General features: G+C 47.3%; 1 protein-coding gene across 3 annotated transcripts; it reads left to right on the top strand.

The window, feature by feature from the left end:
• Positions 1 to 1,953: 1,953 nt before the first annotated feature.
• On the top strand, positions 1,954 to 15,723 carry vwa7 (von Willebrand factor A domain containing 7). Of its 3 annotated transcripts, XM_048980940.1 has the most exons (19): positions 1,954 to 2,087; positions 3,054 to 3,198; positions 4,042 to 4,130; positions 5,398 to 5,651; positions 6,264 to 6,545; positions 7,666 to 7,762; positions 8,988 to 9,119; positions 9,784 to 9,979; positions 10,452 to 10,621; positions 10,718 to 10,830; positions 11,071 to 11,187; positions 11,668 to 11,868; positions 12,018 to 12,150; positions 12,263 to 12,415; positions 12,533 to 12,625; positions 13,121 to 13,401; positions 13,664 to 13,800; positions 13,990 to 14,149; positions 14,233 to 15,723. In XM_048980940.1, the coding sequence occupies exons 4-19, from the start codon at positions 5,454 to 5,456 to the stop codon at positions 14,704 to 14,706; spliced, it is 2,937 nt and encodes a 978-aa protein (XP_048836897.1). In that variant the 5' UTR covers positions 1,954 to 2,087; positions 3,054 to 3,198; positions 4,042 to 4,130; positions 5,398 to 5,453; the 3' UTR covers positions 14,707 to 15,723. The 3 variants fall into 3 exon arrangements, with proteins under 3 accessions (XP_048836897.1, XP_048836896.1, XP_048836898.1); XM_048980939.1 differs by lacking the exon at positions 1,954 to 2,087 and having other exon boundaries at positions 3,003 to 3,198; XM_048980941.1 differs by lacking the exon at positions 1,954 to 2,087 and having other exon boundaries at positions 3,003 to 3,198; positions 6,312 to 6,545.
• The last annotated feature ends 1,717 nt before the right edge of the window (positions 15,724 to 17,440 follow it).

A 17,440-nucleotide genomic window follows, 5' to 3' on the forward strand; every position in this document is an offset into this window, starting at 1 on the left:
TAGAGATCCTGCTGGCAAAGGAGCTAGAGTTCCCTGTGAGGTAGGGACTAGAGTCCCCTGTGAGTAGAGGCTAGAGATCCTGCTGGGATAGGAGCTAGAGTTCCTTGTGAGACAGGGGCTAGAGTTCCCTATGAGTAGAGTCTAGAGATCCTGCTGGGGTAGGATCTAAAGTCCCCGCTGAAGTAGGAGCTAGATTCCCCACTGAGGTAAGGGCTAGAGTCTCCTGTGAGGCCCCAGTGATGTTATAATCATTTATATCGGTGGTCATTTCCCCAGAAGAGGTAGGTTAAAGGTCCCTGAGAGGCACAGGTAGGCCACATTGATAGATAAAGTCTTGCAATTCAGGTTCTTTCTTTTCTTTAGTTTTTTTTTTTTTGCTTATTTTGATTTCTTTCTTTTTCTTCTTTTAAAATGTCTGTACAGCACTTTGTAAACCGGAAAACTCTGTTTAAAACAGAGCTATATAAATAAAGATTGAATGAGTGATGAGCAGCCATAATGTCATACAGCAGGAACCTTGAGTTCCTCCATATTTTTGAAATGTTAGGGTTTCTTTTCTGTTTTATTTTTACTCCTAAAGTACGATTACTGCGATGGGCTGGCCCCCCCTCCTGGGTTGTTCCCTGCCTCGTGCCCGTTGCTTCCGGGATAGGCTCTGGACCCCCCGCGACCCAATAGGATAAGCGGTTTGGAAAATGGATGGATGGATGGATGGAAGAATGATTAATTGAGCAGTGTGGCACTGCACTTAGCAACTGATACCAAATGAAAAATTGTTACAGCCCAATTTAAATAAATAAACAATTTTATCAGACGAATACAAAATTCTAATTCAAGAGGTTTTTTAAATTATTTATATCTTCAGTGAACTGGTTCTTTGCACCAGTGCACAAATGAGGAAACACCTATATGTAGTAACCTCACATTCCTGACAAACACCGCAGTCTCTGCAAACCCCTGTACAGTATGTGGTACCTGAGATGGGTGGATGGATGGATAAAAGAACCAAAAGAATGTTTTGTTACATAATGGCAGCTTCTGCATGTATGACACTTTACTCCTGGGACCCATGTGCTGCTACTGGTCAACAGTCAAACTTCAGCTTTTGCTGCATAGGAGCTGGTATGTGTTTGTCAGCCAAGCAGTGAAGACGCAAGGTAAAAACAGAGCAGAATGGCACAGGGTCGTTACATATCCAGGGGAAAGGTTGGAGGTTCTTCTAGAACTCTCTGCATGGTTGGAGGAACCGGCTGAGTGTGTTATGGATCCGGGCGGGTTTGGAGTGAGGATGTGGCATGATACAGGCAGAAATGGCGGACGCCCCACTTGCGGCTCACCAGACAGGGGTTTATTTAACAAAACAGAAAACACTTAGAATATTACAAAAACCAAAAGGACCACGAGGGGTCAAAAACAGAAGGGGATAAACAAAGACTAAATGTACAAAAGGGTCAAGACAGGCAGGCTACTAACAGAACGTTCAAAACGTCACTAACATCCAAACTAACACAAACAATGAACCACCAGGGACTAAATTCAGGCAGGAACTTAAATACAAAAACTGAACGGGGTAATGACAAGCAGAAGACAGACAATTAACCGATCGGGGAAGGTGCAGGACAACGAGCAAATCAGGAAAACACACAAGGGCATGGAACAGGTGAAGCTAATAAACTAAAACATGAAACTCAATCAAGAGCAAAAGCCAAAACTGAATACAAAAGAAAACACAGGGAATAGAAAACTGATACAACTGAAACACAAGGGAACAAAACCCACAAAACTACAAAAAAAGAGGAGGCGGGATTCGAACATAAGACAGAGAGATTTACAGGCACTAGCCTGCTCAGTGCGTTGAGCCATGTGGCCAACAGGGAGGGCGGGAAAACACAAAGACTGACAACACGAGGGACGGGATGACCAGCAACGCCTGCTGGCCAAACGGGGAAGGGACACGGAGTGGAACATGAGCTGACCGCGACAGAGCGTGAGCGGCCTGGAAACAGTTGGAGCAGGTCGGAGATGTCAGCACAGCCACTGAAATTAGCCTGCGGACAGAGAGGAACCGAGGTCATACACAACAACAGGTGGGTGCTCATTCCTATCAGGGAGAGTGTTCAACACACTCGTCTGCAGCATGCAGACAGCCTGCCAGAGAATAAGGAAGACAAACAGCCAACAATGTATGCAGCCTCATTGTGAAGATTCAATGCCAGGGGGGCGGGGCCAAGGAGCCTGCGGCCTCAAAGAGGCGAGCTGCCTTTACGTGCTGCCGGTGGTCTATCTGCATCACACACAACCTGTGTGCTATTTTCTTGTCTGCAGCATGCAGACAGCCTGCCAGAGAATAACCTTATTCATGTGTCCATTGCTTACCAGGGTGTCTGGGCTAAGTGAGTCATATGTTGAGCTGCATTCTTGAGCTACTCATTGTCTCCTTCTTCCTTCTCCTCACCTATCCTGTGTTACTCATCCATTCCTCACTCTTCTGCTCACTTGGGGATTCCCTGATTTTACCTCCCTGCTTTCCACACCTTCCTCTCTTTCCCTGGGGGGTTTCAGTCAAACAGGAGCGGGCACAAGTCACTACGATGCCACGGCTGCCTTTGTCTCTATGGGCAACGAGACTCAGCGCTCAGCAGTCGCCGCAGGCCTTGGCTGAGCAGGACAAGGCACAGCGGGGCCTTTGTGTTCAGGCTTGTCTCTTTGTTAAGGTGCAGAAAGCCTCAAGGTTGATACTAAGAGTTGCGTTGGTTAGCAACTGCTCTGCTTTTACATTCCCACCATGACATAATAAAAGGGTTCCCACGTGTGGGAGGGAAGCAGGGAGGTGTCTTCATTGAACTGGCCAGACCAAAGGGGGGGAGAAGTGTGAGGTCACAGCACAAACGGCCAACAATGTATGCAGCCTCATTGTAAAGATTCAATGCCAGGGGGGCGGGGCTAAGGAGCTTGTGGCCTCAAAAAAAGGCGAGCTGCCTTCACGTGCTGCCAGTGGTTTATCTGCATCACGGCCTGTGTGCTATATATTTATGAACTCCCTCACCCACCAGACAGCAAAAACAGAAGCCAAGTACCTGGCTACAGAGCAGCTTCAGTGCACGTTTGCAGGAGCCCTTGTGGGCGGGACATCATCAGTCTCGTGGCCATAGCAGAGGTGAGACACCAAGGAGATCACAGGCAAGGCGATGAGCGAAGGTAAGAATTTACGCCTGTTTGTGTAACATCTGCATAGAACATCTCACCTGCTTTCAGAATTTATAGCAATTACTTGAATGGTTTCTCAGACTGAACAAGAGATAAGTTACACTTAGCTGAAGAAAGATCCTGATGCCTTTAATGATTTTATTTAAACGTGTTTTCCTCACATTCATTCTTAATTAACTTTTATTAATTGTACTTAAGGACGATTTGTGAACGTACACGTTAGCTGCACCATATAAGTGACGCTCAGTGTCATTAAGAAACGGGTATAAATGTCTACACAACAAAGACTCCAGCCGCTGAAAAAAACACGGCACAAGTGAAAGTCTGGGCTTAGATAATAGTGCCGATATTGGCCAGCCGGACAATCACCAATGAAACCACATGATGTGGTCACATGACAGGGTGCACACCGAAAACCAAACAGCACTCTGCCATATCGACAAGGAGATCAGCTATATGGTGTTTGAGCACCTTGTTTGTCTAAGATATCTGGGCCAGCCTCCTTATTTCACTGTGCACTTTACTGAACATGCAGCTGAATAACAAAAGAATCACAGTTACTGTGTAAGTTGTGGATCCTTTGATTGTGTATGTTTTTATTTATTGCACTGTGCACAATTAATGTTACACGCTGAAGACTGTGCACGTGCGTCATGTCCTCCCTGCTGGGGGCAGGGACCCATCTTAGGTGGGGCAGGGGCCCATGTCTGGTGGGGTAGGGGCCCATCTCGGGTGGGGCAGATACACAGCTCGCGTGGTAGGCAGCAGATATGGGATGTTCTATCTTTCTCTTTCACTTTCTGTACTCGATGTGACCCTCCCTTGCTCCTGCAGAGTCTGTCAACAGACACACGCACACAGTGTCTGCCGGCGATCACACGACTACAGGTTGCTGGCATCACAGCAGTGCGACCCTAACTCAGGTAGGTGCGGGAGATCCTCATGACCACAAAGAAGACGAACTCTGTGTGGTCATCCTCTTCAGAATGTTTAGGCTATTAAAAGCACAGTAATCCAAATACATTCAAAGTCAAGGTGTAAAAAGTTCAATTATTGTTCATGAAGGAATTACTGATAACTCACAGAAGGTCAGTTCTCAAAGCTGGATAAGAATTTGCAAATCTAAATGCGTATGGTGTCTTGGGATGGTTTGAGATTATTTCAGTTTTGGAGCGGGGTTGTTTGTGAAGATAAGTTCAGTGGGAAGTGACCTTCATTGTGTGCCATAGGCATTAGAGGGTACGTTTCTGTGTAGATTCATGTATTGTGCAAGGAGAATAGAGCATCAGCCAGCCCTCATTCACACAGAGTAAAGTAGGAGTGCTATCACAGACACGTCCTTGGCACCTGTATTGCATGTTCATAAGTGAAGGCAAAACTGATGGCTGCAGAGTCTGTCTGGGCATGATTAAACCTGAATAGTCTGCAGCTTCTGTCTCTAGAGAACCCTGCAAAGGAATTGTGAGCTCACCCTCACCAGGGAGGCCAGCAGTCACTGAGGAGCGACAGGCATTGAGAAGTGAAGTATACTGAGGAGCAACACACACTCGGGAGCAAGGCACATTGAGGAGTGACACACTCAGGAGCAAAACACACTCAGGAGGGACACACTCGGGAGCAACGCACACTGAGGAGTGACACACTCAGGAGCAAAACACACTCAGGAGGGACACACACTGAAGAGCGACCCATTCAGGAGCAAGACACACTCAGGAGTGACACACCCTCAGGAGTGATGTACACTGCGGAGTGACACACACTGAAGAGTGACGTACACTGAGGTGTGAGGCACACTACACAGCTATAGTTCATTTTGAATGAATTCTGTTGCGGCTCACACCTCCAGGGTGTTGGCAGGGCTGGTCAACCCTACAGGTGGTCACCTTGGGGGCCATCTGCTGATGTGGGCGGGTGTCACATGGGTTTTGACAGGCACCATTGTGGGGTTTGATTCCTCCACCCATGATTTGTTAAAAAATGAAGTTCAATGAAGCGGTGTCTCACCAAACTGACATGCGATGGATGCATGCAACCGCCTGCCATCTATCTCCTGTGCTTCACCAACTGACTCTCACTGCAACTCTCTATATAAAATGCCAGCAAATTCAAGCTTAAAGCATTTCAATACAAACTAAAATACATAACAACAAAGAAACCTGGAGGTAAAACAGGTCCCTCTCTCCTCCTCAGTCCTCCCTTCACCCTCATCCCGAGACGCGAGTGGACCAGTGGGCTCTGCGCTGGCCATGCCCCACCCAAGGCTGTGTGTGTTCAGCTGCCTGCTGCTGCTTCTGCCCGGCCACCAGGCCTTCCTGCCCAACTTCTGGTCCCAGATCTTGACGATGTCTTGGAGTTCACACACACACCAATACATGACGGAGCAGGCCCTGCTCAACGTCACACTGGCAACACTGGGTGCCATGGACAGAGACATTGCAGGGAAGGTAAGTGTGCTCAGTTTATTGACAGTGAGGGGATCCTGAGGGTTTGACTGAGTGATTATCCTACTGGGGATACAGTACATTAGCTGTAACACTGGGAGGTAGAGCAGAGCAAACCTGCTTAACGCTGTCCCTGACATCCTGCTTAACACACTCCCCAGCAGCCTGTTTAAATCCAACCCCAGCAACCTGCTTAAAGCTGTCCCTGACATCCCGCTTAACACACTCCCCAGCAGCCTGTTTAAATCCAACCCCAGCAACCTGCTTAACACTGTCCCTGAGGTCCCGCTTAACACACTCCCCAGCAGCCTGTTTAATTCCAACCCCAGCAACCTGCTTAACGCTGTCCCTGACGTCCTGCTTAACACACTCCCCAGGAGCTTGCTTAACACTCTCCCTGGCAGCCTGTTTAAAACTGTCCCTGGCAGATTGCTTAGCACAGTCCCCAGGAATCTGCTTAATATTGTTCCTAACAGCCTGCTTAACACTGTCCACAGTCCCCAGCAGTCTGCTTAATGCTGTCCCTGGCAACCTGCTTAACCCAACCACCACAGCCTGCCGCACTATGGGCCGATCTGTCCCCTGAAGAAGCTGTCAATGTCTGTGGTGATGTAGGGATCCTGCAGGGACAGCGGCAGACTCACAGCATCCCCTCCACTTCAGGACAGGTTGGGCCGGGAGTTCTGGCATGCAGTTGGGGAGGTTGTGAGAGCCAACGCTGCCATGGACTTCCTGAGTGCCACGCGGTCAGACCCGGTGTACCACTTCGACTCCGAGCATGTGGAGGAGGCTGCTGCCATGCTTCGGGAATTTTGGGTCCAGACCCTGTTCTCTGTCCAGGCCAAGAAGTACCAAGGAGCCCGGCAGAGTCTGGGACAGCTGCTCCACTCCCTACAGGTGATACAGCTATAGGCAGCACATTCACAAAACTTTGCTGCATCAGTATCATTTTGAAAGTTATGCTCTTGCTCAAATTATATTAGGATGGTACTTGCATTAATAAAGTTCAGTCATGGCTAAAAAAGTTTTAGCAGTGACAAATCTTGTTTTGCAAACATTGTTGCTTCAGCATTTTTAGATCTTCTTCAGCATTTCTTTACATGTTTCTATGATATACTGAAGGACAATTATAAACATTTCATACATTTTAAAGGTAAATGCATACATTTTATGCAAAGAGTCAATATTTACAGTGTTGACCTTTCTTCTTCAAATCTTCTGCAATTGGTTCTGGATATCAGCTTCTGTGCCAAATCCTGCCTGACAGCGAGCCATTCTTGCCTTGTTTGGGCTCGCAGTTGATGACAATTTGTGGGCTTGTCCTTGTCCTCCTGCGTTTTAGGGTAGACAGCTTTTCAATGGGATTAAAAGCTGGGAGTTTCCTGGCCACGGATCCACAATGTCAATGTTATGATCTGTGAGCCATTTCGTTATTACTTTGGCCTTGTGACGTGGTTCTCCATCAGGTTGGAAATTACACAGATCATCACAAATTGCCCCAGGATCGTTTCAGGAAGTTGCTCTTGGAGGACGTTTTGATGCCGTTCTTCATTCATGGCAGTGTTTTTGGGTCCACTCCCTTGGATGAGAAGCCGCCCCAAGCATGGATGATCTCAGGATGCTTCACTGTTGGCAAAACACAGCACTTATGGTAGCGTTTGATGTATTTGCCAGTAAAAGCCTTTGAAATTTATGAAATGTTTATAGTTAATTCTTCAGTATACCACAGAAACATGTAAAAAAAACCAATGCTGAAGCAGCAAAGTTTGCAAAACACAAAATATGTGTCACTGCCAAAACCTTTGACCATGACTGTACATCCATTTCAGGAACAGGCTATTTCATAATCTGCTATAAGATAGAGTGATCTCTCCAGGTTGTTGCTTATATCATCTGCAGAATTTCAGAATATCAGAATACCTTTAAACAAACACAGTGAGTTCTGTGGTAGATGTAGAGACCCAGGGGCCAAACCCACAAATGTGACCTGCATTTCCTATTCTTCCTCTCTGGTCAGGATTTCTACAGCCACAGTAACTGGGTGGAGATGGGACAGCGCTCCTTGTACCTTCATTTGCTGCACCCAGAGGAGCCTTCAATACCAGTGGCCTCAGGTGAGGCTTCTCGCCCGTGGCGTCCCAGATGAGACAATCATTTCTCTTAGGGCCAGTTTATACTCGACAACGCATCATGGCGGCCACATATGCATCATGGCGGCCACATACGCATTATGGCGGCCACATATGCATCATGGCGGTCACATACGCATCATGGCGGCCACATACGTATTATGGCGGCCACATATGCATCATGGCGTTTACGTACGCATCATGGCGGCCACATATGCATCATGGCGGTCACGTACGCATCATGGCGGTCACCTACGCATCATGGCAGTCACGTACGCATCATGGCGTTCACGTACGCATCATGGCGGCCACGTACGCATCATGGTGTTCACGTACGCATCATGGCGTTCACGTACGCATCATGGCGGCCACATATGCATCATGGCGGCCACGTACGTATCATGGCGGTCACCTACGCATCATGGCGGTCATGTACCCATCATGGCGACCACGTGTTCTACGTGGATTCTACGTACCGTCACTGCACGTACTAGTGGAGCTCTCTGTGTACGCAAGAAACAGTACCACCAAAAATACTGGGGGCAGTATGGTCTCCTTTTGTCATTGGACTATGTGTTTATGTACAGTACAGTTTTTAAGAATGAGTGGTCTGTATTTTCTGAAGCAAGAGAGAAAATATTCAGAACACTATTATGTCCATCTGTGTGCAGCGTCTTCGAAATCTAATTGCAGTTTAAGTTTCTTCTGCTTTCAAATTCAATCTGAGCTAGTGTCAGATGTAGCAAGTACAGTGTACAAAGTACAGTGAAATTCTTATTTGAAGTTCTTACTTGCTTGCATTCATAAGAAACTTTATTTTTCATTACAATTCTGATATTTAGAAATCTTGCTGATACAGTTGACCGAGAGCAGGGAATTTACGTTTCCTAGAACATTTAAATTGTTATAGAAAACGAAGCTTAACAAGCTATGCAATTTCAATGCCCGCTCCTTTTCAAGATTATGGAGTATATGTTTGACATTAGTTGAAAGCTTACCACCGCTATTTATGCATGAGCTCTGCTTGCGGTCTCTGAGCCAAATCAGAATCACTTTCATCCTCGTTCATTAAATCACTCAGACGTGTTTGTGAGAAATTGATTTATTTTTAATTCCCTTTTGTTTTATAAATATTGCGATATTTATTGGAAAAAAAAAGATTTTTTTTTCCAACATCATGAAGCCGTAATGCTAATGCCCCCCTTTCCAGAGGACACTCCAACCTGCACTGACTGTTACACAAGCAGCTGCAGGAACAACATCCTGAGCCAACTCACGGAGGGACAGCACACCCCTCTGCTCACCACGGGGTACTTCAGCACTCAGCCCAAGAAACCACCAGGTATGGCACTGTAGCTGTCAGTAAAGGCAGCCAATGCATAGCAGTATTACCGGCAACCACCCAGTGTGTACAACCAACACAGCTAGTGAAGGTGTAGTACTACAACCGGCAGCAATGCAGTGAGTATCCGTCCATTACAGCCAGACACATTTTCCATTGTGATTACCGATGTCTGCAAAACAAGGGGTCCTTCAGCCTTGACTCAGCAACTCAGAATCCCTGAATTATCCAAAGTCAAAACATGATCTAAAACTCAAGGTTGTCAATGAACAACCAGTAAAAATAATGTAAAAGGGGACAGAACAACAGAAGAATCAGAGTTTAAACCACCACAGTCAAGAAACAGGCACTGAACCAATAAATGGAGGGCAATTCAAATCAAACTTCAGGACAAAAGGGAGAAATGCCCAGTATGGAGTTAACTCACAATGCCTTATAGGGCACTGGTAGAAAGGGCCTGAAATGCTCAGGAAATGTAACACAAGTGGATAAACCGATGATAACGATCAAGGAAGGGAATGATGTAATTAGACCAGTTCATGGCTTATGAGCAGCATATGGCTGATCTGCAGATCTTCGTCATGCTTCACTGTGATGGTAGAAATGCAGGGTAGCTGTCAGGATGCTGCATGGATCCTCTAGTTCTGTCTTCCTGTACTGCCAGGTAAGTGCAGCCATGGTGGGATCCTGGACAGCAGCCGGCACCACGGGGCCCAGGGCGGCATCAACAAGGACAGCACCTCCCCCTTTTTCTCCCCGCACCACTATCTCCACGAAGAGGCTGCCCAGCTTGCCACTGCGGCGACCAGGGCCGTGCTGCTGGACCTGCGGGAAGCTGTGGGAGCCTCCAGCTTCCTTAGGTAGGCCGTGGATGTAGGGCAAGATGCCTTCATCACCAAAAAAATGATGGCACTCTAAAGTCCATCCAACCATCCATCCATCTATCCATCCATCCATACATACATTTTCTGTAACCCCTCGTCCTATTCAGGGTGACGGGAGGTCTGGAGCCTATCTTGAATGCTACAGGTACAAGGCAGGGAACAACCCAGGAGGGGGTGCCAAACACTCAAGTCGTAAGAGATAAATAGCAAAATGACATCTTAGACCAGAGCTACCTAATTCGGGGTAGGCAGTTAGTGGTACTATAAGCCTATTCAAGAGACTCATTGTCTAGATGTCCGGATGCAGCTGCTTTACCCTTAGGGGGAACAAAGTGCTTGAAGTAGATATTCACATATTCACAGGCTTCAAAGATCTGTTTTGTACAGCAGAGCGTGGCTTGTGGTTTCGCAGTAAGCTGTGTAGCTGTGTCGCTTTAACCTTTCGCAGGCTGTTCAGCGTGGGCCAGCAGCCGGCCCTCGTGTTCGTCATGGACACCACAGGCAGCATGTTCGAGGAGATCACAGCCGCCCGCCTCCGCGCCCTGTCCATCATCCGGGCTCGTGCCAAAGACCAGCAGCAGCCAAGCACCTTCATCCTGGTGCCCTTCCATGACCCAGGTGAGGGGGCAGTTTCCTCATTTGCCTGGGTCTACCCTCAATGCGAAGGGTGACTGTTTGATGGAGAAAAGGGAGATCTCATGCCTGGTGTCTCAGGGGTAGGTCCTGTATACGAGACGGACAATCCAGAGCAGTTTATGAGGCATATGGAAAGCCTGCTGGCCCTGGGGGGCGGAGATGAACCGGAGATGTGCTTCTCGGCAGTGCTGGTATGTGAGCGGGGGGGGACTTCATGTCGGTGACATACAACTTATCATCTCACAGTCCATTACGAAGCACCACTGTAAGGATCGTTTGAAGTCTGTGGTTCAGGCCTTTTTTTTATTTAACCTCATTGACCAGAATAGATGCATTCCTCTTGGCAGTTATGTGGTGCAATTCTCGTGGTCACACCCGCAGTCACACGCCCTGACCAGTCTGTTGTCTGTTGGGTTGTATGTGTGTTTCAGTTGGCCCTGACTCACAGCCCCCCCCTGTCAGAAGTGTTTGTCTTCACCGATGCCTCCCCCAAAGATGCTCACCTGTATGATGCGGTGGAGGCCCTGATGCGGGAGAAGCAGTGCAAGGTTGCCACAACCCCATTTATTTTCCACCTGCTGCAACACCCCCCCACTAATCCTCCACCTGCCGGAACACTCCCCACTAATCCTCCACGTGCCGCAACACCCACCACTAATCCTCCACCTGCCGCCGTAGCCCTCCACTAATACTCCATCTGATGTCGCACACCCTCCTGTTAATCTTCAACCAGATGCCACATCCCACATTCTCTGTCCGATTCTTCACACCCCCTACTAATCCTCCACCCAATACTGCACACCCTCTGCTAATCCTCCACCCAATACTGCACACCCTCTGCTAATCCTCCACCCAATACTGCACACCCCCTGTGCATCGTCCTCCTCACACCCCTCAATCATCCTTAACCCAATGACGCACATCCTCTGCCTGACACCAAACCCCCCCACCCTCCTCTGTGGTACAAACAATGGAGCTGACACTTCACCCAATCTCCTGCACTCATCAGTCTGCTTTGCCTCTGCTAGGTCAGCTTCCTGTTAACGGAGGACCTGAGTTCCGTGGGGTGGAGAAGAGAGATAAGAAGAGTGAGGCAGGCCTTGTCCCCAGAGCGGTTCTCCCTCTACTACAAATTGTCCTCCGTGTCAGGGGGGTTGACCATCGCTACCACCAACAGTGACATCCAAAAGGTGTCTGCCATTGTGCAGGACAACATCTCTGCCGGCAAGGTAAATCTGCCGGGGAAATTTTTCAATGAATGTTCGGCATTAAACATAAAATAACATGTCAGACCTTGCTTTGGAAATAAAAGAGAGCAAAAGATGTGCATCAGCATCTGCAACAGCTCAGCACAGACCCCCCCCCCCCTCCCCTGAAGGTCACCCTGCTGCATGTGGACAGTGATTCTGTCTCCACCTCCTCCCACTCGTTTCACGTGGACCGTGCGGTGAAGTCGGTGATGGTGCACCTAGCCGGTGTGCTGAAGAGCTCCATCCTCACCAGCCCTACAGGTGCAGCACCACAGCCTGCCCCCCCACCCTCCAGGAAGCATGCAGTGGCATCATGCTCTCACACATACGCTTCTGCCTTCTCGTTTTCCTCGTTCACGGATATGTCTTCCAGGTCGAACCCAGTCCCTGCTGGAGCAGCGGCGGCCCCTGGCTCACCTGGAGATGTCTCATGGCCTGTATAGGATCAGCCTACTGCCCCCCATTGAGCAGGGCACCTGGAGGCTCCATGCAGAGTCAGACGGCCACATTACCATCCAAGCCATAGGTGTGAGACCAGAGACAAACCTTGTTGTTAGATACTGAGCAGCATTTGCTGGACACAACACTACTGAAGGTCTGTGTAGTGTAACTGTCACCCCCCCCCCCCTCACCGTCTCCCCAGGTGACAGCAGTGTAGACTTCCTGTACTATTTCGCTGTGCTGGCTAATGGCACCCACCCGGGTTTGGCCAGGGTGCAGGGCACCCCTGTGGCAGGTAGGGAGAGTGTGTGAGTTGTGTAGGTTCTGAGATGTTATGCCCCAGTATACCGATGTTTGCCAACCCTTCCTCGGGGACCCCCAGACAGTCCATGATTTTGCTCCTGGGAGCTGGGAGGGAGCAAAAATGTGGACCGGCTGTGGGTCCCCGAGGACCGGACTGGGTAACACTGCAGAATGCATTAGCTACATCTGCGTTTGTTGCTAGGCTGAGGCTTTTTTTCAGATTTTTTAGATACTCACTATATGGACAAAATCCAAACCCAATAGGGTTTTGGTGCCTATGGCTTTAGAATGAGATGTCATAAAAGTTCCTGTAGGTGTAATGGCCAAGTGTCCCAATACTTTCTCCATATAGTGTATGTGTACAGTTTAGGTCAATTCTGGAAGCCTTTACGTTGATATCTGCTGTGTTTTTGGTGCATGTTTTGAGTTTCATTGATTCATTTTGTTTTTATTTTCTGTTGTTTTAACTAACTGCTCTCCTCCCCAGGTGTGCCTACCTTTCTGGTACTTTCCATAATAGGCCTGTCCCCAGATGACAAGGCTTCTATCAGCCATGTAACTTTGGTGGGCAGCAGAGGAGAAAGCCTTCTGGTGGTGCCACTCAACTCTTCCTCGTCATCCTCTTCCTCTAGCGAGGAGCTGGTGGGGAGGATAGATTCGATGCCCAGGGAGCCCTTCAGCCTGAGGCTGTCTGGAAGAGATGGGAGGGGGAACAGGCTGGAGAGAGTCTCCACTGAGATGATCCAGCCCACGCATGTGCAGATACAGGTACTCTAGCATAACCACAATCACACAGTATGAACCATGCAGGAACCATGAACATGTGTAAACAACACGGCAGCAGCCTGGAAGGAGCCTACAGTCCTGACACGTCACAACAAAGTACTTTAAGTATAATGAGGAATGGAAAGAACACATGCAGCCCAGGGAATGCGGGTGCTAACGTTCGTTAGCAGAATAAAAGCAGCGGTCTGGGTGCCGAACTGTGGACAGAGCGGAGAATCACCCCCCCCCCCTCCATTTCCCACAGGTTCTTTCCATACCCCTCCTGATTCCTGGTGAAACTGCCATGGTGCGTTTTGACTTGTGGAACCACGGCCCTGCCCGGCAATTCACGCTAACCGCCGAAGACGACCACGGGTTCCTCTTACAGAAAGGTCCTCACAGGTAATTGTTCGAGTCATGGTTAAGGGGCTGTTTCTGTCACCAGAATGTTGTAGGTTCAACTTCCAGTTACTCTTCAACGTCCAATGACCCATCACCATTCAAATATAATAATCCTACAAGCTCTGCTAATAAACTTCTTCTGAAGGACTGACTTTTCTTTTGGTTCTGGTTCCCTGTTCTTCACCGTAGGCTCTCTGCTGGTGAGGGAGGTCGGGTGAGAGGGGAGGTGCTGCTGAAAACCCCGAACGCCTCCGAAGCCGGGGAAGGGGTGACGCTCACTCTGAGTGCCCGTGCGCTGGACACCGCAGACTCCAACTATGCTGTGGTGCGGCTGAGCGTCGTCGTGCAGGTGAGTGAGTCTCTGAGGCTGACAGCTGCTCCTTTAACATGGGCTGCTCCTTCCTGACACCCTCACAAATTCTCCCCCCCCAGGACCACGATGCCACCCCCCCGACTTGTTTGGCAATACACGTGGAGGCTTCCTGCACTGCAGACTGCAGCCGTGGCAGATGGACCTCTTCTCTAAGGGTGGTGGACAGGGGGAGGGCCGGCCTGGCTGCTCTGCAGGTCTCTGAGGGCCGGGGCAACCTCTCTATTTTCCAGGAAGGAGGTCAGTCTGAAGGAGGAGACAACAATGACCTCGTGGAGCCGCGAGTGGGACATGGTCAGACCAAGCTTGACGTGCCTGCCGGGCTCCGGGGGCGGGCTCTGAAAGTGAGCTACACCTCCAGCTGCTGCTTCCCCCAAGCCGAGCTGCTGGTATGGGATAGAGCAGAAAACATGAAGCGCTGCCATCTGTCGGCCAGCCAGCAGGGGGCGATAATGGAAAGCACTAGTGCTGTTTGGAGGACTGAAATCACACTGTTTGTCATGCTGCTGAGTATCCTGTGGCCAATACTGATGTAGAATCAAATCAAACTTGATTCTTTCCCAAAATAGCATATTACCAAGTGTGGGTTGTGCTTGTTGAAGTCTGTTTTCCAGCTCTGTTCTGGCCCATTTCTAATGGACACATTTGGCTTTGGACTGTGTTGAACCTGGCCACATATTCAGAAGTGAGGAAATTCATCATTCAACTTTGTTTGATTACATGGTTTACTGAGAGAAGATTTTAAAAGTATTGTAGGTCATTTTGTAATGGCTGCAAAACTTTACACAGGTCTGCACATCTCTGATCATGTCCTTTGTCTTTGCTTTTTAAGTCCGTTATCAGTAGCCTGGGAAAACAAGGTCAGACTATAGCCGCTTAAATAAAGCAAATATTCAAAACATTCATAAGCAGGAATCTTGCAGAGCTGCTTCTCCGAAATGTTTTTAAATGCCACAAATCCTCGTTTGTCTGGTGCTGGAGACAGTGTCAGTCTGCCTCACTGCCCGCCCCGTCTCCGGTCATGTGCTGCCGAAAAAGCCAGCGGCTCCTCCTCAAACAGACCCCAAGGAGAAGAAATACAGCTGTCAGCAGGACTAAAGCTTGGAGCCAGCAGCACTACAAAGCAGAAGGTAGAAAGTACAAACATAAAACACCATGTAACAAACATAACAAACACAATGTAACAAACATAACAAATACCATGTAACAAACACCATGTAACAAACATAACAAACACAATGTAACTAACATAATGTAACAAACATAAACAACACGACAAACCCAATGTAACAAATGTGACATAAGAAACTTAATGTAATAAAGACAACGTAACATGTGACAAACATAACATAACAAACACAACAAATATAATATAACACTGAATTGAGTAGTGAGCAGTGCAAGGAATATTGATTTGGGCCCTGAAATGAGAGCAGAAAGTACACTCATAGGGGAAGAAGGAAACCAGAGTACCTGGAGGAAACCCCACGATGACATGGGGAGAACATGCAAACTCCACACACATGTGACCCAGGCAGAGTGCACCACCATGCCGCCCCTATTATTATGATTTTTATTATCATTAAAAATAATAATAATGATGTTGGTGATAATAATAAATGATAATAAAATAATAAACAATAATATTAATAATGATGAAAAAAAAATTCATTTCATTCTTTTTGCTCTTAATGACTGATTCCTCATCAACAGAACATCTGATTATTATCAAACTTGCTACGTGTTTGCTGGTTTGACATTCTTTTTTTATTTTATTTTTATTTACCTTTATTTAACCAGGCAAGTCTCTCTAAAGTCTCTCCCTGAATTTCGTGACAAATGATTGGACACAGAAAAAAATTATTTTGTATCAGGATTCATGGCCAGATGCCCTAACTAATCATTTAATAAAAGGTCATCTACTCATTAAACATGGCAGACAACAGCCAGTCAGATTTCAGCAGGCTATAATATTATGGTGCTAAATCGGGGTCAATAGTTCTGTTAATCTGAAAAAGAAAATTGAAAGTGAAAGCTGATACCGATGATAACTGAAAACAACTTAAAAAAACTCTTTTAGTTTGAATACATTGCACATCAAAACTTCTTTGCCTCAAATTAACAAAACTATTGGCCCTGATTAAGCATCATATAATTACCCTTATATATAACTAGGAATTATGAAATTTGGTGTAATGATACAATATTCATGTATATGTATATGATATAATAGTCATGTGCACAGAGTGTGCTTCCATACTTTATACACATTCATTGACAGACATTCTAATGGAACATTTGATGTTAAATGTGGCCAAGACATCTATTCAGGCTGTAGTGCTTGGACCCCAATAATGAAGATATATTTTAAATTGCTCTCTGTTTATGGGTCTGGTGAGCAAGTACACTTTCTTTCTTCTTTGTAATTTCATTTTTTTTCTGAGAAGAATCTGCTCCTCTGGCTGTTTACATTTGGTAACACTTTACTGGAGGGGGCACCCTCAAGAATCCTTTGACAATGTCCTCACGCCACAATAGCTTTCAGACATTTTATTTAATTCTGATGAAAATATAACTGTCATTGCATTGCAGTCTAATACGAGCTGCATTGAGGGGTAGGGGTTTTAAAAATCAATTTATCAGCTGCATTTATCCACAAACTGGGTGCACGCAATTGATCAAAATAAACGCATAACTTCATTTCTTCCTTGTTAATTTCATTTGTTTGTACAGCGCAACCTACAGATGCTCAAATGGATTGACTATTCATTACTGAATAGTTTTTACATTGTGTCAAAACACAGTATCCTGCAGAAAGAGGCCACTGCCATTGGGGAATACCATTGGAATGAAGGGATGTACTTAGCCTGCAACAATGTTGAGGTAGGTCACACCTGTCAAAGTAACATCCACATAAATGCCAGGACTCAAGGTTTCCCAGCAGAATACTGCCCATTGCATGACACTGCCTATTCTGGCTTGCCTCCATCCCATAATGCATCCCTGTGCTATCTCTTCCCCAGGTAAATGACGTACACCCACCTGGCTGTCCACATAATGTTACAGAAAATATAACTCATCAGACCAGGCCACCTTCTTGTATCGGTCCATAGTCCAGTTCCGACGCTCACGTGCCCATTGTAGGTGCTTTTGGCAGTAGACAGGTTCACAGGTGTCAGCATGGTCACTCTGACTGGACTGCAGCTCCACAGCTCTATGCACAGTGTGTTCTGACACCATGGCAGGTGTGAGATCAGGAAAAGAGTGACG

This window comes from Brienomyrus brachyistius, chromosome 17, assembly GCF_023856365.1.
Source record: "Brienomyrus brachyistius isolate T26 chromosome 17, BBRACH_0.4, whole genome shotgun sequence".
Lineage (NCBI taxonomy): Eukaryota > Metazoa > Chordata > Actinopteri > Osteoglossiformes > Mormyridae > Brienomyrus > Brienomyrus brachyistius.